Source organism: Diceros bicornis, chromosome 36, assembly GCF_020826845.1.
Source record: "Diceros bicornis minor isolate mBicDic1 chromosome 36, mDicBic1.mat.cur, whole genome shotgun sequence".
NCBI lineage: Eukaryota > Metazoa > Chordata > Mammalia > Perissodactyla > Rhinocerotidae > Diceros > Diceros bicornis.
In genome coordinates this window covers 1249372-1274770 of record NC_080775.1, presented here as the reverse complement: position 1 = coordinate 1274770, position 25399 = coordinate 1249372, and the positions used below count along the sequence as shown (strand labels likewise).

General features: G+C 48.7%; 1 protein-coding gene across 1 annotated transcript in view; it reads left to right on the top strand.

The window, feature by feature from the left end:
- ADARB2 (adenosine deaminase RNA specific B2 (inactive)) overlaps positions 1-25399 on the top strand; it is a 461460-nt gene that overhangs the window by 421383 nt on the left and 14678 nt on the right. Inside the window, exons 7-8 of the mRNA XM_058532337.1 lie at positions 6472-6640; positions 24159-24340. Of these exons, the coding sequence (XP_058388320.1) occupies positions 6472-6640; positions 24159-24340 (351 nt within the window). The remainder of the gene's footprint in view (positions 1-6471; positions 6641-24158; positions 24341-25399) is intronic.

Sequence of the window (25399 nt, the reverse complement as noted above, 5' to 3'; positions counted from 1 at the left end):
GTCTTCTCCCCGTGTCCTCACATGGAGGAAGGGGCGAGGGAGCTCTCTGGGTCTCTTTATGATGACACTAACCCCTTCATGAGGGCTCCACCCTCATGACCTCATCTAAACCACGTTACCTCCCAGAGGCCCCACCTCCAAATACCATCTCACTAGGGGTTAGAGCTTCAACATATGAATTTTAAGGGACACACACATTCAGCCCATAATACCACCCTATGGATGTAAACGGAAGAATCAAGTCGAACTGAGAATCAAGAGAAGGGAACCCACTAAATATTAGGGACCTCCCAAGGGACTGCCCCAGGAGGGTGGGAGGGCTGGGGAGACCCGGCCACGTGAGCAGTGGGTGCAGCTGCAGCCCTGGGGGATGGTGAGACCACGCAGTCTCAGAAGGAGAAAGAAGCGGAAGGACAATGTGAGGCTGACTCACTTCTGGAGATATTCATCAGCCGGATCCACGTGACACCAACTCCCCTATAAAACCGTGACATGTGGCCCATTAGACAGCTACCTGGCATTACTCTCCATTTTCCCTTGAAAGGCTTGGCATCATGAAGACCCAGCCTAGGAGCCCCCAGGTTCTGGGAGGAAGAGTCCACAGGACGTTTGGGGCTGGCCTTAATTTATCCAGCTTCCTCCCAGCAGGAGTCTGACGGCTGAGTGAGGACGGCGGGAGCCTCAGTCACGCCCAAGACCCGCGGTCTCTCCGGAGGGACGGTTCTAGCTCATTGGGCCCCCGTGCCTGTACATTGAGCACCCACTGTGGCCTCCCCAGCCTTCGATTCCAACTTGCAAAGCTGGTGGTTTAGAAAAACAAACAAATACATCTCACATGCACCCTGGGGTTCACTTCCAGACACAGATGTCTTTTATTTCATGGTGCTTTTAAGAAGTGGCAGGTGCTCATGGAAGAAAAAAATAAAGCTTTTCCCCACATTTTGCTGCAGATACGCCAGGCAAACACGAGCTGCTGCTCCTGAGTTATTCAGGCGGAGTTTCTTCCAGGTGTCCTACTGGGCACCGCCGAGAAGGGGCACCTGGCGTTTGCCCCACGGGCTCGTCAGCCCAGAGTCATACAGCACCTTTCGCTTGCTCACTCAGTAGGACAAGACTTCCTGCTGTTCCTTGCTTGGAAGGGCCTCTTAGAGAGAATTCTAGCATTCTGCACACTCCTGAGGAAGGCATGACGCTGAGGAATACTTTTCCTTTTAGAGGGAACTCACTGCCATTAAGGGGGGCTCTGCATGTTGCTCACTCGTGTAGCGTTTCTCTCGGCTCCTCTTCAAAGACGGTTGGACACAGAGGAGAGGACCTCTGCTCTAAGGGGCTCCTGTGGGGCACAGTCAATGGGGACAGACCCCACAGGGCCATTCCCAGAGGTCAGCGTGTCCACCTCCTACAAGCTAACCTTGCAGAAACCCTGCTTGACTGCCCCACAGCCTTGGGGTTCATGCTCCTACAAGGGCACATGACCCCGAAGTTCCCGGCGATATCATCGCGTCCACAAATGCAGACTGCACAGCACATATGTGCTCAGTCCACCCCCTTGAGGTCGTCATGGGTTCTGACGAGCTCGTCACGATCTGGGAGAAGCTATAGCACAGGAGACCGAGGCCTCCGAGGCGCTGTCCACCACGTGGCCCACTCCAGGGACAGCCTCTCTCCTCTCGCCAGCATGTTGCCTGCCTGGTCCCGATCGCCCTGGTGCACTTTATTCTCCCTCCCTCACTTGGTCTGCAAGGAGCTGTTGTCATCCCTACACAGGCCTGCAGCGTGCTCGCCCCTCCATCACCTGCAGCTGTGCCCCAACTCTCCTCCCCAACCCCCGCTTGCTCTACCTCTCTCTATACATACCACACACAAACACACATGGGCACAAGAACACATGCACACACAACAAGTACACACGTGAATAAGTGCACACACATGCATAAGAACACACGCACACACAGCAAGTACGCACATGAATAAGCGCACACATATGCATAAGAACACATGCACACACAGCAAGTACACACGTGAATAAGCGCACACACATGCATAAGAACACGTGCACACACAGCAACTACACACGTGAATAAGCACACACATGCATAAGAGCACATGCACACACAGCAAGTACACACGTGAATAAGTGCACACACATGCACAAGAACACACGCACACACAGCAAGTACACACGTGAATAAGCGCACACACATGCATAAGAACACACGCACACACAGCAAGTACACACGTGAATAAGCGCACACACATGCATAAGAACACACGCACACACAGCAAGTACACACGTGACTAAGCGCACACACATGCATAAGAACACGTGCACACACAGCAAGTACACACGTGAATAAGCGCACACACATGCATAAGAACACGTGCACACACAGCAAGTACACACGTGAATAAGCGCACACACATGCATAAGAACACGTGCACACACAGCAAGTACACACGTGAATAAGCGCACACACATGCATAAGAACACACGCACACACAGCAAGTACACACGTGAATAAGCGCACACACATGCATAAGAACACATGCACATACAGGCAAGCACACGTGAATGAGCACGCACACACACACTCAACAGTGTCTGACACATCAGGATCTTCAGGCACACGTATGACACGACTGGGTCTAAGCCTAGTTCTGAACAGAATTCCCAGATTGTTCTCCCTTCCTTCAAAGAGTGAGGGAGCGCAGAGCAGAGCACAGTAAGAAAATTCTCTAGGCAGGTGTAAACAACCACTAGAGTCATTATCACCCACCAGCTTAGTTAAATGCTCCAATCTTTCTCCCACAAGATGCCACGAGAAATAGCATGATTATGTTGTGTCTTACAAGCTGTGCTAAATGCCTAGAATGTTCTAAGCCAATTGCACTCATTGTATGTTAGGGCAGGTCAAGAGATTGAACCAAAATCCCACAGGAAGTCAGAGAGCCTCAAACACGCTGCCTGAAATCCCTGTCTTCAGATTTGCCCGCTGACTTACAGAAGCATGCAATATACGACAACATCCGTGCTTTGTAGGATCGATGAATTTAAATGGCCTCATAATTCACCATCATCACATCACTATCTTCATCAAGTAAGACAAAGGACACCCACATGACCACATGACAGATACTGTAGATATTATTACCACAATAAATAGAAGGCCACTTCACAGGTATGCTTTCTGGGATATAACTCTTGAAGATGATTTGAAAATTAAGTTTAATTGGTGTTTAAAACATTGTCTTGGGGCTGGCCCGGTGGCGCAGTGGTTAAGTTCACACGCTCCACTTTGGTGGCCCAGGGTTCGCAGGTTTGGATCCCGGGCGCAGATTGACGCATCACTCATCAAGCCATGCTGTGGCAGCATCCTTCATAGAAAATAGAGAAAGATGTGAACAGATGTTAACTCAGAGCCAATCTTCCTCAGTGAAAAAAAATATATACATATATATATAGTCTTCCTCTCCTATGCTTTTTTCCCCATTTCTGGCTCTCTTTCTCTCCCCTATACCCCTGTTGCAACCATGTCCCACTTTTTAGATAGATCGTGGCTCCCTAGCTGGACTTTGGATTTCCTCTGTGGCCATTTGTCTCCATCAACTTTTGATTCTCTCCCCAAAATAAAAGATTCACTTGAACAATTTTCTAAAGCGTATCACTACCCTCACTGTATCTTGACGTCAATCTCCAAAAGTAAGGGTTTTAGATTAATAACGCTATAACAAAGACGTGGAATGTTAGAATCAGCATAGAATATCCTTATGGACTGGGGAGTACTGACGTACACACGGCAGGCAGGATCTTCAGTTTTCACACCTCCAGTGCCCCAGCACACTATAAATCCACTACAGATTATTTAGGTTCAGTTCCCTGCACGTTCTGCTTGGACTGGCATTTTGTTCTGCTTTAAGTGCCATCTTCAACTCCCTCCTGCCTCTCTCAATTAGGCAAGAAAGAGCCTGAGGAAACAGGCTCTACGAGACGGCCGACGCTCAGAGCCCTCCTGGGACTGATGGAGCTCATCAGGGAGCGTGCTAAAGAAGACAGCCTGAGGTGTAACACCACCAAAAATAAACACTCCTCAGGAGCATCTCCTGCACCTGGCTCTTCAGGCAAAATTAATCCACCTGAAAACTTTGGGTTAACTCCTAGAAATAAGTTTTTAACTCAAGCCAGGCCTCCCTGCTGTCATGGCACTAACGGACTATAAAGTCTACTTCACGGGAAGTTAGGCAGAAGCAATAGGTAGGGACTTAGAAAAGCCTTACAATATAATAGGCAACTTTAGAGGTCTGGAAAATGGCACAATAGTTGAATGACAGAATGATAAGGATACTATAATTACCAGAGAGGGACAGCAAGTAGCATATTCCCTGAGAAAATATCCCCCACATAGAAGAGTGGAGTCCCTAACATTGTGGTAAACTGGAAACTGTTAGGTGTGCTGGACCTCCACTTGCCCAGTGCTGCCTGCCACAGGAAGTTGATGTGATAAAGACCCCACCCGGATGGTGTCAAAAGTCAGGCCAGACCAAAGGTTTGCTCAAGTGTTTTGAGTCATATGAACTATTTTATGTTCCACTTTTCATCATCACCATCACCATCATCATCTTCTTTGTCATCATCAACATCTTCATTGTCATCATCACCATCAGCAGCAGCAGCACCATCATCATCATCATCACCATCATCATTGTCATTGTCATCATCATCAGAGTCACCACCACCACCACTATCACCCTCCTCCTCATCATCATCATCATCACCATCATAATCGTCATTGTCATCATCACCACCACCATCACCATCATCATTTTCATCATCATCATCTTCTTCAACGTCATCATGATCATCATCGTCTCCTCCTTGCTATCACCATCACCATCATCACCATCTTCACTACCACCATCACCACCACCATCATCATCATCGTCATTGTCATCGTCAACTGATTCCTAGTGCCATTTAAACCTGCAAAGAAGAGATTCGCTCTCTACCTGGGGGAGGTCTAGGTGTTCCTTGGCTGTGCCCACCCAGGCTCAATCTCTCAGCTTCATTCTTCCTTCCATGGATGCCTCGCAGACGAATCCAAATTGGATCCATCAGGTACCTGGCTGGTAGCAAGGTCAAAAAACAATCTGAAACTTCTCAAAAGTTTACTTTCTCTGAGGAGTGCAGCAATCTTTCTTCCCAAGAGATGGCCTTTAGATACCATAGATATGTAGTAAAAGAACTTAAGTTCTTAGAAAATATACTGGAAATTTCTTGGAGATTTGTAAAAGAAGGTTCCCATATAAACCCACAGGTTATTTATTTTTTATGCCTTCAGTGAAGGTAAATGAGGGAGAAATCCCATTTCCACAACTTTTAAAACTTAAATAGAAGCTTTTTAAAGAAAGCATTTAGTATCCACCCATGCCATCATATGAATGTAAAGGTTGGTGTCACTGTGCTATTTTATATGTAATTTGTACACAAAGCAGTTAACCATTTCCATGTTACAATATAATCCAGACTTATCATACAGAACTTTCTTAAAGAAAGAAAAAATAAATTTAATCTTCCTCTTGTTCATGCTAGTTCTCCAAACAACTGTAGCGTATGCAGTGTGTGTGTGTGGGGTGCTGTCGAGAGGGTTCTGGGAAGGAAAGAAGGGAGAACATGGAAGGGACTCACCCATAGGCTGCGTCAGTCATTTCTGTGCCTGCCTCATGTGGACCTGGGGTAAGAACAGGCACGTGCTAGCAGCTCATGTGTCCTGTCTCATTGACTCCCCATAGCCTAGGAGGTAGGCACCATTATTATCCCAACTTTAAGATGAAATAACTGTGTCACAGTAGTTTTAAGTAACTTTTCCAAAGTTACGCAGCTAGGAAACAATATAGCCAGGATTCAAATCTAGACCTGGGTCTGCAGACCATAGCCCTCAAGCCAAATCCCACCCACCACCTTTTCTCTAAACTAAGCAAACTAAGCATAGTTTTTACATTTTTAGATGGCTAAAAAAAGTGAAAAGAATAATATTTTATGACATGTGAAAGTTACATGAAACTCAAATTTCAGCATCCACAAATGAAGTGTCACAGATTGCAGCCCTGCTCGTTCGCTGACCGTCTATGCCGTTTTGTGCTTTGGCAGCAGAGCTGAGTTGCTGGAGACCAAGTGGCTGCAGACCCTCAGTCATTCACTGTCTGGCCCTTTATGAGAAGCTGGCTCACCCGGTCTAGACGTGCACTCTGGAGCCCGGCTCTGCACGTCAGTGTTGAAGAGGAGAAGAAATTCCTCCCGCCCTGGCACCTATTTATGCTTCCCCATCCTAGCCCGTTGGCCATGGCACTGGGGTCCCTTGAGATGTTTTCTGGGCAAACTTTCCCCTCCTCCTCCACCACTCCAAGTTGGGGACCCCGCATGTCTCTCAAAGTCGGGGAACCCCAGCCCCCTCACGGCTGCCTCTTCTCTCCTAGTGAACAGCAGCAAACACATCGTCAGGAAGTTCCGAGGGCATCTGCGCACGAAAATCGAGTCAGGGGAAGGGACCGTGCCCGTCCGGGGCCCCAGCGCGATGCAGACGTGGGACGGCGTCCTGCTGGGTGAGCAGCTCGTCACCATGTCCTGCACGGACAAGATCGCCAGGTACAGCCCCCTCGCTTTCCTCGACCTACCGACGTCTCGAGGTCTGGTGGGGCTCCAAGCCGGAGCAGGAACAGGGAATGCGTCATCAGGGGAGGGGGCCTCGTCCCTTCGCCTCCTTCACAGGTCACACTTTTAGTTCCGTGTGCTTCAGGCAGAAGTGCCCTGAGCGAGCAAAGTCCCGCTGCAGACAGACAGACAGATGCTCTGATGGGTCTACCTCCAAACGGTCTGGGCACTGCCAGGCTGGCCCCCAGGACTGACAGGGAGGCAAAGGGTGTTCTCCCCTCGGCCTATCTTTGCTCAGCACCCCCGGGGCCAGCCCACCCCCAGGTACCCGGCCCCCCCAGCAGCCCCCACCTCACCCCACAGACACCCCACACCCCAAGCCTTCTCGCCTTCAGTGAGGGGTGCCCCCCGGGGCCTCTTACCCCTCGCTGAAACCTGACCAACTTTAGGAAACGTGTCCACCTGTGCTGTCGGCTGAAAGCCCCCCACCAGCCATGAGACACTCTCCTAGGAGTTCTCAAAAGCCCCACTTGAAGGTTCCCGCGGGGACCCTCAGTACTGCCCAGCGGAGGGAGAGGGATCTGCAGAAAGGGCATGGGGCACCCCTCAAAGCCTCCTTCTCATCGGGGTGGGTAGAACTTGCGAGCGTGAGAGCCACCCCGCTCCCCCACCTCCCTTGCTGTGCTCCAGGATGTGCCACCCCGACTGGGTGACTTCTGGGACTTCAGTTTGGAAAGTGGTCACAGAGCACACCGGGGGCGGGGGGCGGGGCGGTGCAGGGAGAGTTAGACGCTACCTGACGGAGCGGTAAACAGCCCCAAGCCACTGGACGGCGGGCATAAGGTGTGTTCAGAGTGAATCAGAACACTTTTGGAGACTCGGATAAATTCACTAACCTGCAATCCATAAACTAAGTAAACACAGCGCATGCCGTGCAAATGTGGTCTCGGGCAGGCCCCCACCCACCCCCCATTCCAACCACGCTGCTGCCCGAGATGCTGCTTGCGTGGACAGATCTGCAGTGAAGCTTGGAGGAGCTGAGAAGATGGTGGGTTACAGGAGGAGAGGGGAGCGGAGTCTCAGTAGCTGCGAGGGAAGCACGTGAGGAGGTGGGGACCCCGCAGGGCCCAGGTACGTGCACTGTGCCAGGTGCGGTTTCCAGCACGTGGACGCCCTGTGAGGTGGGACTGTCTGCCTGTTTGTTATCCCACGCAGGCTGGGCACATCCCGCTGCTCCGCCAGCGTTTGCTGACTGGCTGAAAGCCTCCTTTACCTATCAAAACTCAAAGTACTCGTCCATTGGCGCCTTTCTCCTGGAATGTGGAGAGTAGAGCCATCAGAGGTGGAGGCAACCCTCGTGGACTCACAGGCCCAGGCGCAGCCGGGAGCCCAGGCGGCATCGCAGGCTCGGGGGAAGGATGGGGAGCCAGGCCGCTGCAGACATGCCCTGCAGGACAGCGGCTGCCTTCTCCAACTCCTCAGGGCCCTCCCTCCCTCCTCTGCAGATAAACCTCAGCCCTGGAGAACGAGAACAGGATCCAAATCCTCTTGGGAATTAGGATATGGCTGCAGGAGTGATGGGGCCCTCACTTCCCTGGCTGTGACTGCTCCCCCCAGCACAGCAACGGGACGGCCTAATGACAATGAATCAAAGCCCTGATTCCTGCATCAGAGGAGCTAGCAGTCGTTAGCTCATCTCTCAGAAGAGAATGTGTTCCTCTTTTGTATTATTTTCATCTATTTGTGAAGCAGGAAATAGAGCAGCCATTCTCACCTTAACTGAAATCCTCTCGGCGCCCTAAGTTTGCGCTGGGTTTCTAAATTAACTCCCTGATTCCCTAGAAAAATGAAGTGAATTAATGCTCTAGAGGTGAATTTTCATTGTCTCCGGGATCTTAAACGTCAACAGACAGCAAATTAAACTCCGGCTACAAAACCCGAGTTACGTGTGTCATTGACACGTCGATGTAATGCAGCCACTCATAAGCCAGGTTTTGCTCCTTTTACTAAAATCTACATGAAGAACCAAAGTCCACATTGCATCCCTCTCCAGGGGTTTCCAAACAGTGTCCTGGGTTGAGAAGATTCTAGAGGCTTTTGAGGAAGAGTCAATGTTTGGGGACACTGATCCTCAGGGCTCTGGAGGGCTGGGGGCAGTTCTCTCCCTGAGCTGACCCAGGAATTCATCCACAGGAGCCAGGGATTCAAGCTCAACCCGTAGTCTGTCTCCTTTCACCTAGTCTAGTCCCCAAATCTGGGGCCAGACCACTTAGGGACACAGTGGGGCTGGAGGGGCCCTGGAGAGGGCGTGGTGCCCAGCCTCCCCTCCCCGCCCCCAGTCCCTGGACTCCCCCTCCCACCTTCCTGAGTCTGTCTTATTTGTTTTCTCTTCCCCCTCTCTCTTTTTCTTTCTCTTTTTGTCTGTCATTCCTTCTCTCTGTCTCTCTCTCTCTTACTCTCTCCGTCTTTCTCTCTGTCTCTGACTCTCTCTGTCTCTGTCTCTGACTCTGTCTCTGTCTCTGTCTCTGACTCTCTCTCTGTCTCTGACTCTGTCTCTGTCTCTGACTCTATCTCTGTCTCTGACTCTCTCTGTCTCTGTCTCTGACTCTGTCTCTGTCTCTGACTCTCTCTGTCTCTGTCTCTGACTCTCTCTGTCTCTGTCTCTCTGTCCCACACCTGTCTGCTCCCTGCATGCACCTGCCCTCTCCCCTCTCTGCCTCCTCTGCACTTCAAGCTCATCATCACTAGCTGTCCTCCCTGCTCCACCCAGTGATGCCCTTTCCCTCCTCAGCCTCCACTTGCACCCCGTGCCCTGCACTGAAGTGGCAGGAATTCCTTTTCCTCCCCCACTGTCTGCTGCGTCTAAGGTCTTGTCACTTGTTTGCACAGTGTCTGTCACCGTGAGGTGCATGTGTGGCTCTTGATGGATAATACTCATTGGTGATGAGGATGAAGAAGCAGTGCCACCAGCTCTGCATGGTCCCGCCTGGGTCAGGCAGAGGTGCTGGCCTCCGGCCTCCCCCTCGGCGTGGAAATGTTGATGCACCCACCACAGTCAGGCCCTGACCACGAGAGAAGGACATCAGCGCTACGGCACGAGCATTGCAGAATGAGACACAGTTGCCATTTTTGAGTGGGAGCATATGTCACAGTAATGATCAGGACTATAAGCAGCTGCAACATGCATTATCTGTGCAAAGGCTTCAGAAGAGACCATCTGATACTGTATGTGCTCATCTGTTTTCTGTCCTGTGCAGAAACAAAGTTAAACCTAGGCCTTAAGCAAGTTCAGAATAAAGGACCCTTCGTCCACCTGTGCAGGTGAAACATTCAGGCTCGGTGAATCGATGATATCCAGGCTCTGCGTGGAGAGCGAAGGTCTGAGGCCACAAAGATGTGCAAGTCCGTCCCTCCTCCAGGAGACTAGAAAATGGTGCAGGTCACACTTGGCTGTAAAACCCACAACCAGACACACCATCCCCGGCACAGGGCATGCTGGAGCCAACTCAGCCTGCGAGAGCTGACAACAATCAAGCAATTTTGAAAGCCAACTGTTAAACAGTCATTACTAAAGATTAAATTACATAAACTTACAACTAAATAAGTTATATTAAAACAAAGGCATAAATACTCAAAACTCACCACTTCCTAATGACTTGACTACATTTTACCATTACTTTTGCTCTGGAAGTTATCGACACCCATCGTATCCACATGGTGAAGACGCTACAGAATGCCGTGCTCCCGCTTATCTCATCCCAACTCTGCACTCAGTGACTTCAAGCTGTTCCCTTGAAATCGGCCTCAGGGGTGGTATTTACACCATGGAAATTGGCAAAAGCTGCAAACGGTGCCCTTGTTTTTTCGCTACAGCATATCGCTGAATGTCAGTGCCATAGGGGACTTTACACAAGTGCACCGGAGTCTAGAATAACAGATCTGAGGCCGGCTCTACAGTCTGTCCTCTCACTCAGGAGGCAGCGAGCACACAGGGATCAGGATCCCAAACAGCAGTGCGTGAAGGCAGGAGACAGAGGGGAGAGGTGGGCCTGGCAGATGAGACTCACCTGAGACTCATCATCAGACTTGAGAAGACAGTCACCATCTCTCAGGAATGGCGTCCCAGAGGATGCCACCACCCACAACTCCCTTACTGTCTGGGAACGTCCCACATTCTCCCTCCGTGACAAAACAGCAGCCACGAGTCAAAGCCTGCCTTACCCTCTCCCCACCACTCCCACAAGGACATCCCTCCGTCCTTCTGCTTCTCCTCCCTGCAGATCCTCTCAGGGCCTCTCTCCAGTGCCTCCTCCATCGCTAGTCTTCCACTCCTTCCTGCATCCTCTACCCCGAATCTATGTCGTCATCACATCAGCTCATCTTCCCATCTTAACCGTAAATCCCTGAACCCAACATTCTCCTGGAACTACATATACACTTCCTTCCAACCCAGATTTCCTGGGAGAATTGTCTACGCCCACCCCCAGCTGCCCCACGAAGCATCTGGCTTGAGTCTGCGCCACTCCGGTGAGGTCGCCCTCACTGAGATCAACGGGAATCACCGTCGTCCTCCCAGGCCCTTAGGACACGTCACTCCTTCAAATTCCCTGCTCCAGGGACTGGGTCCACCCGCCTAATAGCCCAATCAGAAGTTCAGTGGTCACTGCGGACCCTCCTCGCTCACCACCCACAGGCCATCGCTAACACATCCCGTGGAGCTGCCTCCTCACCTCTCAAGCCCACCGCCTGATCTTCCTTTTCTCTGGGAACCTTACTCCAGGCCCTCCTTCCTCCCTAGAATTTCTCCTTCCCTCCAACTCCACATCTCACGTCCATCAGCGCCTGCACAACACCACAGGCACAATGGATGCTGATGGAAGAGACAGGGACGGGGACGGGGACGGGGGGGCGGGGGAGGGGAGAACGGGAGGATGAAAGGCTGTCGTGAAAGAGGCGACACACACAGAGCCCCTCTAACCCCTCAGCCTGTGTCTGCGAGGCCTCGTTAGCAGGAACGGCGTTCATCACTGGTGGAAACACGAGACGGTGCTGGCAGGGGCCGACCACTCGCGGTGTCCTTGCTGCTGACACCAGCCTTCAAGAACACAATTATTAGTGAATGCACAGCATTGGGACCTGTGTAGAGAAGACAACCAGCCACCGTGGGGAGACACTAGGGAAGACCAGGGCGTGTCCGACTTTCATAGTCGCCCGTCTGATGGAGGCTTGAACACTGCCCTTCTCCACACCCTCACAGGTACAGATGGCGTACCCGCGGTCGGGAGCTAGGAAACACGGCGAACAAACCCGCGCGCTTGTCAGGACGGCCATGACATCAAATACGAATGGTGCGCAGGACGGAAACATAACCACCATCTGTTCCATCAGCATCCATTGTGCCTGTGGTGTTGTCTGGAAGCTGAAATGGTAAAGGCCCACCATCTCTCCAATACCCATGCGGATGACTTTGGAAAGATGGACATGCTGTCTTCTGCCAACCCCTAATTTCTGCCCCCCTCAGTTGCCAAAGCTAAAAAGTTATTTGTGCTGCCCATAAATCTTAGGAATGTGTCCATAACCAGCTGTAACTACTGATTTTCCTTCTGAGGGTCTTATCCCAAACGCTGCTTGGAGCCCACAGCCGTGTATATTTAGTAATTTAGAAATTTCTTGATTAATAGATGTGGTTTTGTTTGAGCAGCCATGAAACAGAAATGTTAGGCTGACTTCGCTCATCACCTATTCATGTAGCTTTATGTATTAAAATGAAAATAGATGAATAACATTGTATCTTTAATTAAGGTAGAGAACATGCAAGTTTGTAATTCTCCTTGCAAATCCCCTTTGATATCAATGAAAAACGAACTGGAGTGGGTTACGTCAAAAGATCTAAACCAACACGGCGGCAGCACTTCCCGCCCACGGATCAGGAGCAATGCACAGGTTCCACTTTTTGGATCAATAATATCCAAGTAATAATATAAATTAGACCACAGCAGGCATTCTGCTGAGTACGAATTCCATGAATAACAATTGATACCATTTTACGATGTCACTCATGAGACTGGTTTACAGCAAAACGTTATTGAAAGCTTGAAATTTCTACAGTGGTTTAAAATGAGCTATAAAACAAATGGAGAAACTTCCTGGAGTCCCAGCAACAGGATGATTTTCCACATTTCCTTATACATTATCTATGTTTCCAACTGCTCTGTCCTCAGGCCTCTCTGCCTTGCTGCGGACTCTCTGTGAACCCTACAGGGACAGTGGTTTGGTCTGCGGGGGCCGGTGTGAAGGAAAAGGTGATGGGTTAACTGAAGAGCTCATCTCTGACGGTCCTGATCCTTTATCAAGGTGAAAACCCCACTGGAAAGAAGGTCCATCCCTCCAAGGTCAGAGTCACAATTCTTTTTCACGAGACTTTTACATTTCTCTGGGAATCATTTAATGAACCCACTTCTCTCCATCATAAGTAAGAGGGTCAGCCCATGTGGGGAGAAGAGAGATTCCTGTGTACCTCCCTCTGTCCACAGGCAACTTTCTCCCCACTCAGGAGAATTCTGAGCCATCACTAAGCCCGTTCCCCGAGCCCCGCTCAGGGATCTGAGATTTAGAGACAGGTGGAAGTGTCAGCTCATGAGGTCAGGACCCCCACACTGAGCAGCCCTGCAATCACCCACCTGCCTCTGTGCAGCAAGGAAAGCATTTATTACTCAAGGGTGCTTGGTGTCCCCAAAGGACCATTGTCACCTGATAAGAATCTTCTGCGGCTGTTCACCATTTTACATCCTGTCCCCCAAATAAATCACACACTCCGAGAGAGAGCACGAACCCTGTGCACCCCCTGGACCCCTCTTCAAGGTTATGGAACACACTGCAGGACCTTGGTGGATGCCCACAGATGTGACACTAACATAACCATTCTGAGACGCAAAGGGACAGTCAACGGATGGCCAGTGTGTGGGCTCACCGAGACCAGCCCAGAAGCAGTGGACTGAAGTCCAGCCGTGTGAGTTGACGAGTGATTCAGGAACACGAGAGGCTTTCCCCTGGTCGACATGCAGGTCAGAGCCTCCTTGGAAGGCGCGGCCACACCTGTTGATCGCCTACACCAAACAGAATGAGCCAATTGAAAACAGGGAGAAGAGACGGCTCGCTCCACTGAGGAGAAAACGTGAAAGGCTGGCAGGAGCCCAAGTCGGGAGACAGGTGGCCTGTGCCTGACAGAAGGACTGCGAGGCTTCCTTTTGTGAAAATGTCTGCATCTTGGGGGCAGTGAGTGCTCACTGACTCGGGCGGGGGGAGTGTATGGGGACCAGAACAGCGGAGGGGTGGCCCCTGGTCACGTGGGACAGTGAGAAGAAATCACACAGCCGAGCAGCTGGCTAGGCGCCCAACCCAGGACACCACGAGCATGGACAGAGGCTGCACCTGCAGACGCAAACTTGGGGCAACGTTTCCAATTGCTCTAAATAAGCCCAGTACTCAGTGACTCTCCAAGGTGATGAGGGCAGCTGCTGTTATGTTAATGTTATTTTTAATGTTAATAATGTCATTATTATTAAACTCATTTCAAAGACAAGGGACTGGGGCTCAGGGAAACGAATGTGCCGTGCCCAGGTTTGCTCCACCCGTTAGCACAGCTAACATAGTCTTTCCCAAAGGCTTCATGGAGGATGCAGGCGAGTCCCCAGGCTGCCTGAGTGGTGCCACGCTCAGCTCCTTCTGGAAGCAGTGCTGGGAGGTAACAGCACTGGGAGGACGGAGGCATCTGGCGGACCTCCACAAAGGCTGCGACGCCCAACACTAAGCAAATCAGACGCAGGCAGAACATCCTGTGTTATCACAAGAGCTCTGTGCCCCCCATTGGTGAGAAAAGACATTAGAGGCCTGAAGTGGGGATATACCAGCTAAATATTTTCCTTTAAAAATAATTTTGACATTGAAGTTAACAGAAAACAAAACCTGATTTCTTTGTTTGGAACAGAGTTATCGGAATTACTGGGAAAATTCTTGGCCCATGAAAGTCTTTTGGAAGTGAAATAACTTCTTTCTAGAATTTTGGTCAGAAAGACATTCTAGTTGAAACCCTGGAGCAAAATACCGCCTTGAAGATCACAGCCGGTTCAGATGCTGCAGGCGGAGAGAACGGTCCCTCCTGGGTGATCTGGCTTTGCACCGATGACAAAGTCCCCGCAGCCACCAACAGTCCTGAAGGCACCTGAAGCTGTGTTTTCTTAATCCTCTGGGTCAAAGGGGAACAACTGAGAAGGTCAAGAGATCAACTGAGCATGCCCTGCTGCTGGAAAGCTCAAGTCAGTGCTGCCACACATCTGACAGTTCCCCCATTAAAAAATAAAACGACAAAGAAAAATTAGAGAAAAGTGGAAAGTAGAAAAGAGACAACAAGCGAACACCCCCATAGTCACAGAAAATGGCAGTCACTTTGGCTGTATTTGCATTAATCTTACTTCCTAAACTCACGTTTTTCCCCTAGTTGGGATTTTCCTGCAGTTTATAGCAGTTTGCTGACAACCGCTCCTCCACACTGTAATCACGCTCCTTCTGAAGCCTCGAGGACGTGAACGCATGTGTGATGCCACGTGTGATACAACGTCTCCCAGTGCCAGCCACACACCTCCCTCTTGCTGGGTATCTAGGATGCTTCCTAGTGATTGCTACTGTGAGTAACCTTTCCCATCATATCTGTGTGCAGAAGCTTTTTTCCAAATCTCCAAGCACGTACTTGGATAAACTCCCTAAGTTAGGAAGCCCGCCCATGATGGAGGGTAAGCAGGAGGTGCTCATACAGGGACAGGGTGGAGCTCCTGATGGCCCACAGCAGGTGTAGTGGGCTGGATGGCGGGCCCCAAGAAGATATGTCCATGTCCTCATGCTCAGAACTGGTGAACACGACCTTATATGGTGGGAGAGAGAATATGACCTACATTAAGGATGGAGAGAGGAAGTGCTCATTCTAGATTATTCAGGTGGGTTCTAAATGCAACTATGTGTGTCCTTATAAGAGAGGCAGGCTTGGGGACAGGCACAAGGAGAAGATCCACAGGGGAGAGGGCCATGTGGAGATGGAGGCAGAGACTGGAGTGATGTGTCTACCAGCCAAGAGATGCCAAGGATGGCTGGCAGCCACCAGAAGACTAGAGAGATGCCCAGAATAGATTCTCCATGGAGCCACCAGGAGGAGCAGCCCTGCTGGCATCTTGCATTAAGACGTCTGGCCTCCAGAACCCAGGAGAGAATAAATTTCCATTGTTTTGAGCCACCCTGTTTGTAGTGCTTCACTATGGAGGTCCCAGGAAACCAATACAACTGGGTAAGAGACATCACTCACTCAGCCCAACTCGTCTGGTCTTTGGAGAATCGTGGAACCAGAGAAAGTCATAGTAAAACCTATTCCTGAAATGCACCATTAATGTCACCCCAGTAACAACCGCAGGAAACTCAGGAAGTGGTTGTTTCATCAGGTCGATGAAAATTGACCTTCCAAACCACAAATTGAGGTTGGGTAGCTCACCAAATGGTTGTCCGATTTTCCTTCAGCTCAAAAAGATAAAACAGACCAAACCCTGTGCCCCGGTGAGATGAGGAGACGACAACAGCAAGCATCATGGTCATGGGGACTGGTCTGTTTTTCTGGCCATAAGAACTCTGTCCTCTCACCAACAGGCAAACTTTAGTCTCCTGGAGGAACAGGGAAAACCAGAGAGGAGATTTTTGCTTTTGTCTCCAAGAAACAAAAGTTGAGTGGCATATAAAAATCTAAATCTTCTGGAACTAATGTTCCTTTAGATATGGTTTCTAATTTTAAGTACCTGAGCTTGATTATTGATCGCAATGTGTCTTTAAATGAACAGATTAAAACTTTCTCCATAAAATGAACTGTAAAAAATGATAGCTGCTCTCTGAGGAATGAGACACTGTCTGATTTCTAAACTTAGATTCCAGGCTGTGCAGAGCAAGTGTCTCCTCCTGGCTGTGGAGACGTGCTGCTTAACCATCTCTCGGGTGAGCCTCTCCTCTCAGCCACCCGGCCCACGGGCGACCCTGACCTACTTCCTTCTTGATGGATAGCTGGTCATCTTATTTTTAAAGTGCTACCAGCTCTACTGAGATCAGGTGACAGCGTTGTTCATTTTCCCAATCTCAAAATACAGGTCGCTTTAAAACAACGGTTCTTCCTAAATGCCCAAACCTTGATGTCCACAGCTCGGTTTAATGACCTTTACTCTTTCTTAACTGAAGAGTGTGTGGTAATCTTACTGGCTTTAAGTTAAATCTTACATAATCTCCAGTGATGAAAGTACTGAGTGATAATTTAATAATATTTATCTAGTACATAGAAATAACAGCAATCAATAACACTCCGTGTCTGCTGCCCCATTACTCCTGCAACAACACCGTGAAGCAGGCCCAGACTGAAGTGGAGGCCACCGTCTACCTCAAGAATCCACAAGGGCTGAGGAGCGCCATTTCTGCAAAACTAACCCGTAACCTAGTTAGGCAAATAAGAGACAACACAGATATTGAAGGAAAACCAGAGAGTGGGCTACATGAGGATGTCAGACAGGGCCACAGAACCTCATGAGCAGCATGGATGTCAACTGGACGTGGCAGGAGCTGTGATGTGGGGTCACAGGGAGGGAAACCAGTTCTCAGGGCCCGAGAGGGAAGAGCCAGGAACACGAGCCTGTGTGGCATACACAAGGGTCAAAGCTTCTTTTTATGGCTCCCATCTTCACAAAAGGATAAAAAGGCATTCTCTAGAGTGAGTGGTTTGTCTCCAGGAACGAAGAGGCCAAACACATCATCTCTGAGGAGGGGTGTAGGGATCAGAGCTCCGAGAACAGCCAGAGGAGAGGGGCCGGGCAATGAGGGAGATCCCGGGGCTCTCGCAGAGACTTGCACATTCAGTGACATACCCCAGACACTGTCGTCACCCCAAGGTCGGGGGGCTTTACCCCGTGCAGGAGGCTGGGATGAGGTGGAATCATCAGGAACTGAGAACGGAGAGACACGATTGGGAATAACCTCGTCACTAGCGTCAGTCTTCTGAGAATGTTTACATTCTACCAGTTTGTTGGCATGTAGACTTAGTCAGAGACGCCATGTCAAGAGTGAGGGCATTTTTCAGGTAGGTTTTGGAAAAAATAAATGAGACATTAGGTGAAGTGTCAGCTGAAAATAACCTGAAGCAGCACATCGTCCTGACCCCGCCCTGACCACCAGCAGAAGGAGCGGTGTTTCCTGGGTACCCGTACCCCCAACTCCTGCAGGTAGTACCAACATCCACCCAAACATTGTATTGTTCAGGTACTTTTCTTGACATGACATGTATAAACTTCCTGAAAAGCTACTGGTAGCCACAGACCACCTCAAAAAATGTAATGAGCTCCACATCAGTTGTCTTGTGCGTGTAACAAACCATCCCCAAACTTAGTGGCCTGAAACAACGACTCTTTTGCTCTGCTTGCAACCCTTCAATGTGTGCAGAGCTGAGACAGAGGGGCTGTCTCATTTTAGAAACAGGGCGCCCACTGGGGCAGCTCCCTGGGGCTGGAGGACTCACTCTCAAGATGGCGCACTCACATGGCTGGCAAGTTGGCGTTGACGGTCAGCTGAGGGTTCCCCTTCATGGACTCCTTGGGCTCCTTCACAGCATGGTGGCCAGGTTCCAAGAGGAGGTGATAGTGGAGGTGACAGCATGGGTGGGGGCAGAGCAATAGCACACATGGTTTCCACGGCAATGGCAATGGTTGTCCGGCTCATGGCCTAGGAAGGGACGGAGGAAAGAGGTGCCAGCAGGAGGGCAGTTAGGAGAGAGGAGCAGGTCAGACAGAAGAAGGCAGCTCGGAGGTCAGGCGGGCCAGGCAGATGTACTGGAGAACAAGACTGACACGTGCCCTGGTGGTCAGGCAGGCTGCAGGTGGTCATATCTATATTCTTTCCATGAATGGACCATAATTTATTTAACCAACTCCCTACTAAGAAGCAATTAGATTACTTCCATTTTTTTGTTTTGTTTTATTTGCTTTGCAATTGCAAACAATCCTCTTGTGACTCTGCTTGTTCATATATCCTGGCATTTTATTGCGAGTCTATCCATGGGATGAATTCCTAACTGTGACATTATTGAAAGGGTTATTGGTCTTCTCTTTTGCTTAGAAAGGCCCAAGGGAAGATATCAGTAGACTGGCAATGGAATGGGCCATTTATGCAGAAACGTCTCTGACTTGGCATTATTCCCAGTCTTGGTTAAACAAGTGGGAGGGAGAAACTGTGAGACTGGGGTTGGGGAGGGTGTGGAGGGGCAGGTGTCAACCCCAGACCAGCAGGAGATTAAATTCTCCCCTGTAGTCTTCACCGCGAGACGTCATATTACCATTGACTGAAACTATTGATTAATGGAGAAGTTATATGACTATTATGACCTCACGACCAGCACGAAGACCAGCGGTTCTCAAACTTCAGCACCATCAGAATTACCTGGAGGGCTTGTTGAAAATCCCACTGCTGGCCTCACCACAGAGCTTGAGGACCACCGCTGTGGACTGTTGTTCAGAGCAGCAGGACGTGGTCAAGGGTAACCCACCTGACTGGTATCGGCACTTGGATTTCACCTGATTTTTTGACTCCACAATCTGTGCCAACTGCTTTGCTGCAGAAGTTCTCAGCCCAGCGCACATTAGAATCCCCTGGGGGCATTGGAAAAGCTGATGCCTGGACTGCACCCTGGACCAGTTCTATTGGAGTCTTTGGGGAGACTTGGTACCAGGAGATTCCCAAAGGTCCCCAGGTGAGCCCAGTGTGCACCAAAGTTGGAAACCACTGCTGTGTGGCAACACCTGAGTCATCCTTGCTGAATGATGAACACTGGATCTTACCACACTTCTTGCCCCTCAATTTGGAATTCACAGGTTTGAGCGTAGCCTGGGGAATATTCCCAGTCGGGTGTGGTTGTAATTTCAGATAATGGGCAAATCTGCCCACAGGTGAAAAAGAGAGTCAAGTAAATATGTATTTTTTCCAGTTTTATTGAGGTATAATTGACATATAATTTTGTATAAGTTTAAAGTGTACGTTGTGATGACTTGATACACTTATATATTGCCATATGATGACCACCATAGAGTCAGCTAACGTCTCCATCATATCACGTAATTGTGGCGTGGTGGGAACATTTAAGAACTACTCTCTTAGCAATTCTCAAGAATATAATACAGAATTATTAACTATAGTCACCATGCTGTAATTAGACCCCAGAACTTAATCTTCTTATAACTGAGACTTTGTACCCTTTGACCAACAGCTCCCTACTTCACACACCCCCCAGCCCCTGGCAACCACCATTCTACTGTCTGTTTCTATGAGTTCAACTTTTTTAGATTCTACATATAAGTGTGATCATGCTGTATTTGTATTTCACTGTCAGGCTTATTTTACTTAGCATAATGTCCCCAAGGTCCATCCATGTTGTTTCAAATGGCAGGATTTCTTCTTTCTCATGACTGAATACTATTCCATGATGTACATATACCACATCTTTATCCATTCATCTGTTGACAGACAGTTAGGTTGCTTCCATGTCTTGGCTGTTGTGAATGATGCTGCAGTGAGCATGGGGGTACAGATACCTCTTCGAGATCCTGATTTCATTTCCTTTGGACATATACCCAGAAGTGGGATTGTGGATCATATGATAGTTTTGTTTTTCATTTTTGAGGAACCTCCATACTAGTTTCCATGGTGGCAGCATCAGTTTGTGTTCCCATCAACAGTGCACAGGGTTCCCTTTCCTCCACATCCTCCCCAACACTTATCTCTTGTCTTTTTGGTAATAGCCATTCTAACAGGTGTGAGGTGATAGCTCATTGTGGTTTTGATTTGCATTTCCCTCATGATTAGTGATGTTGAGCACCTTTTCATGTACCTCTTGGCCATTTGTATATCTTCTTTGGAGAAATATCTATTCAGTTCCTCTGCCCATCTTTTAATTGGATTGTTTGTGTTTCTGCTATTGAGTTGTAGGAGTTTCTCATATATTTTGGATATTACCCCCTTATCAGATATAGATTTGTAAATATTTTCTCCCAGTCCATAGGTTGCTTTTCATTTTGTTGATGGTTTCCCTTGCTGAGTAGAAGCTTTTTAGTTTGATGTAGTCCCACTTGTTTTTTTGCTTTTGTTGCTTGTGCTTTTGGTGTCAAATCCAAAAAATCATCGCCAAGACCTATGTCAAGGAGCTTTTTCTCTATGTTTTCTTCCAGGAGTTTTATGGTTTCAGGTTTTACATTCAAGTCTTTAATCCATTTCGAGTTAATTTGTGTGTACAGTGTGAGATAGGGATGCAGTGTCATTCTTCTGCATGTGGCTGTCCAGTTTTCCCAGCACCAATTACCGAAGAGACTGTCTTTTCCCCATTGTATATTCTTGACTCCTTTGTCATAAATTAATTGAACATATATGCATGGGTTTATTTCTGAGCTCTCTATTCTGTTCCATTGGTCTATGTGTCTGTTTTTATGCCTTAAATATGTATTTCTGATGGCAATTGAAGACTGCACCGCAGACTTCACTGTAATTTTAGAGAGTTAGTTACATCTCCCTCCTGGGCCACGTTAAGTGGTGAAAACACTAGGCAAGAACACCAACTGTTCAAACACGCAACAGTAGTCACCGTTCGCTGCCTAATGCCCCAGGCACATGGGTAGTGACCGTGTGAGGAGGGCCCATCCCTGTGATTGTTGCCTCTGATACTAGGAGGCCAAGACTTGAACTGAGCAAGGAGACTGCATCTCTTGGTTAAAGAAAGGCAGCATTTCCAAGATCTCTCCCTCACTTATCTTTGGTATTTCAGTGATTGACAAACAGACAAAAATATATTTATTTAGGATTATCTATATTGAAAACTAGACATGGGCTTTTTTCCTCTGTCAACATTGTAGTAATATCAGCTGTTTGAACAAAAGGAGAGGTATTTTTCCATTCAATGCTGAATGCTGAAAATTCTCCAGTTTATATTCAGGAAGACATTTGGTTTTATCGATCATGTTAGCTGAATAAGTTTAAACTCCTAGAGCCAGGCAAGGAGAAGGTGGATTTTCTCTTTATTGTAAAGGTTATTAGGAGGAAGCCAGATATAGAAGTTATTTGTCTTTAGACAATTCCACAGAATCAGAACCACTCAAATATGTTCCAGAAGTTTTGTTCAAAGCCAATATGTGGACAGCCTGAAGTACAGTGACTCTCCTCTGGGAAGACTAATCTGATTGTTCAAGACTTGGCTTATTTCAAGAAAGAGCTTTGTTATCAATGGGAGAAATGTTCACTTCTTGTTTTTAATCCATAAGAGACGTTAAAACCTCACTAACTATCTGAGAAATCATAAGACACCCACTTGCATTGTTTGCACCCCAGAATCCATTGCCACAAATGGTAATTTATCATCATAACTGTCAATCTACTACATCTAGACCCTTCATCGCAAGAAAATCTGCTCTCATCAATACATACAAATACAAGAAAGCCTGTATTTGAGTCAAAAATAAAGTATACATTTAAAAAGCGAATACCAGGAACTTTTATAGTGAAATAGATTTATTGTTAAACTTGTTTTTCCTTTTTCTTGGCATACCTTTCTAGCTTCTTCAAATCTAAAAAAGAGCTACCCAAAATACTAAAGGAAGGTGACTCTGTTGAATTTTTCCTCACTTTTTGATCTGTCCTTGGCACTACCGAAAAATTCTGGTCTCCAATTTAAGGGAAGGAGCCAAATGCCATAATCAACACTCAAAAACATCGGAGTTGTTCCTTCCAGGAAAAGCCTAGATAGCAAAACTCTCCTCCCCTGGGTTTTGTTGAGATTCTGTAACTCATCAGTGAAAGATGAGGAAAAGACAGCCTCCCCAGAATCCTGGGTGGCCTGTTGGATTGTGCTGTGGAGTGAAAACAGCCTGGGCAGAAACGATCATCGCCAGATTAAGGGGTCCCCAAAATCTGTGATAAGTACTCACGTTGCTTTCAGAAATGTCTGCTCCTTCAGAACTTCCTGACATTTACTCTTTGGTAAAATTTCATATATCCAAATATAAGAAATATATATACAGCCCTCCCATCCCTTTCTGAGAGAAATGAGGTGACTCACAGAAATGACCACAATTATTTTTTTTAAGTGAAGTTATGCAAATCTGATAGAGTAAAGTAAATGTTTCATAAAACCAATGACTGTTTAAATTGTAGGACTAAACTGTTTGTATATAAATATTACCTTTTATCTTCCATTTGAGCTTTATGTAGATGAGCCCATTACTTTAATGACCCGCATTTATGGAGGAGAGTGGGAGAGGCGCTCACTCGATCCTCACCCGCCAGATGGCTGCCTTTTCTTGCATGAGATTAAAAGATGTTTCTCATTCACCACGATGCTTCTGAGGCAAATTAATATCGCCAGCTAAATTGCTTGTGTTTTTGGAATAAAATTTAAAGAGAACTTTTTAAAGCAATTGGTGTCACAGGTTCTCGGAGCAGATTGCTCTCCAGGTAGGGCATGCTGGTTTTAAACATTCGGTAATTAATGGAAAGAATTCCATGTTAATTGACTGCTTCGGGAAAAGGAAATATAATGACTCCTTATTAATCATGAAAAGAAACGTACAGCGTGGAGGCACCACAATAATTGCTCTGACAGTGGAGAAATGTTAATTAATGAAAAGAACAATGATGTAAGAAATTAGCTGCATAATGCTCGCTGCTCATGGAGGGTGGATTGTAAGCATGCTGTTTAGAGTGGAAACCACAAAATGTCACCTTAAATATCAGATACGTGTAACCTTGTACCACACAAATTTAGAGGGAAAAATTCTTAAAATGCTCCTGTCATCTCTCCTTGCAAGAGCAAAAACACTGACCCAGAGCTATATTTATTTCAAAGAAAATGGTCTTGTCCTTCATCTCTGATCTGGGCTTCTAAAGTCAAAATCATCCCCAGAGCAGAACAAAGTCATTTACTAACGTCATTTAATTTCAACACAACAGGTCACTCTGACTGCAGAGGACAAAGGGAGGGGAAGAGAGTATCTCTCCCTAAACTGAAGCCAATTCAATTTCTGATATTTCCCAGCTAATATAAAGAAAAATTCAGATTCACTTTGGGGACAGATTGTCTTCTTTTTCTAATCTAATTTTAAGTTCCTGAGAGAATATGTAGCTTCCACTCCATCTAACAACTCATTTTCCAGAAAAGGAATGCAGAGCTGCAGGCAGAGCCGCCCGGCAGCACGAGGGGGCACGGAATCATTAGCAGCCCTAGGCCAAGGCCGTGATGGGTCGGCTGTGTCGGGAGCTCCCGAGCGAGCCTCCCAGTCAGTCTGCACGACGGGGACAGTGCCACCTCGGGAACCGGGTGGAGGGAGAAGGCCCCAGGTAGAGTCTGCACTGGGGCCCCTGAGCGCTCCCTCAGGGGAGCGATGGCGCTGACCCTCCTCTCTCCCTCCAGGTGGAACGTGCTGGGGCTGCAGGGCGCCCTCCTCTGCCACTTCATCGAGCCCGTGTACCTCCACAGTATCATCGTGGGAAGCCTGCACCACACCGGCCACCTCTCCCGGGTGATGAGCCACAGGACCGAGGACATCGGCCAGCTGCCAACCTCGTACCGGCACAACCGGCCCCTCCTCAGTGGTAAGAAAACTCCGCCCTCAGAGACACACACACTCTTCCCATCAGTGGGCCCCAAAGGTGCCGACTCAGGGCAGAGTTTACCCATTTTGGCCAATGGCTATTTAAGAATTAGGGAGCAAAATTACAGCTGTCCAAAAGACTTAAAAAAGGTGTCAGTGCTCTCGACATATAGGAAGCAGCACCATTTTAGGGTGAATGTGTAAGAGGACGCAGCACGTCCCCACAGCAGTGTCACTCCACTGCAGGTCTACCGCACCTGGGAGAAATAGAGACCAGTAATCACATGCGTCCACAGGACAACTTACCGCCCAGGGCTACGCGTCGGGGGCCTTTCTGAGGGAGGGCCAGGTGGGTGAGAAGCAGTGAGAAGGGTGGACACGGGGCCCATGGCTGCCCGAGGGGTCCCTGTGCTCTCTGTGGGGCCTGGATTACGGCACATTCGAGCAGTGGGCCGAGACACCAACGCCTGAATCTGCTCCTAGCTTCCCGCGGCCGTGTGTTTAGGCAAGCACCAAACCTTTGGAGGCTTAGCGGCCCCACCATGAAGTGGGACGGCCACTCTAGGCCGCCAGCACACACTGGTTGTCAGGATCGGGGGTCACGTGGCCGGGACATGCTTTGGGGGTGGTCAGGTTCCAGGTAGGCACGCAGAAAGGAGCCAGTCCTCCGTCCCAGGGTTTTGGAAAATCAGACCTACCCACTGTGACCACTGGCCTTTCACGCTGAGGACCCTGGAATGTCCCTGGGAACTGACTAGAAGCAGACGGAGGGTGCAGGTGGATTTTAATTACATCCAGTAAGCCTCGTCTGGGGCCTGCAGGGAAACACCACAGCTCTGAGGCGGTCTCCCCGCCTGAGCTGGAGCTCTCAGAAGGCCGCCCCTCAAAGCCAGGAGGTGGCTAAGGAGGCAGGGGACCAGGGAGGGAGCTGGGCCGCGGGTCTGTGCAGACCAACAGCGCCTGGCTGGTGTGAGTCTTAGACCGGAGCGCCTGAAAGAAAATCGAAAGATAAAAGGGCTATGTATAGATGCTCAACATCACTAATCATTAGGGAAATGCA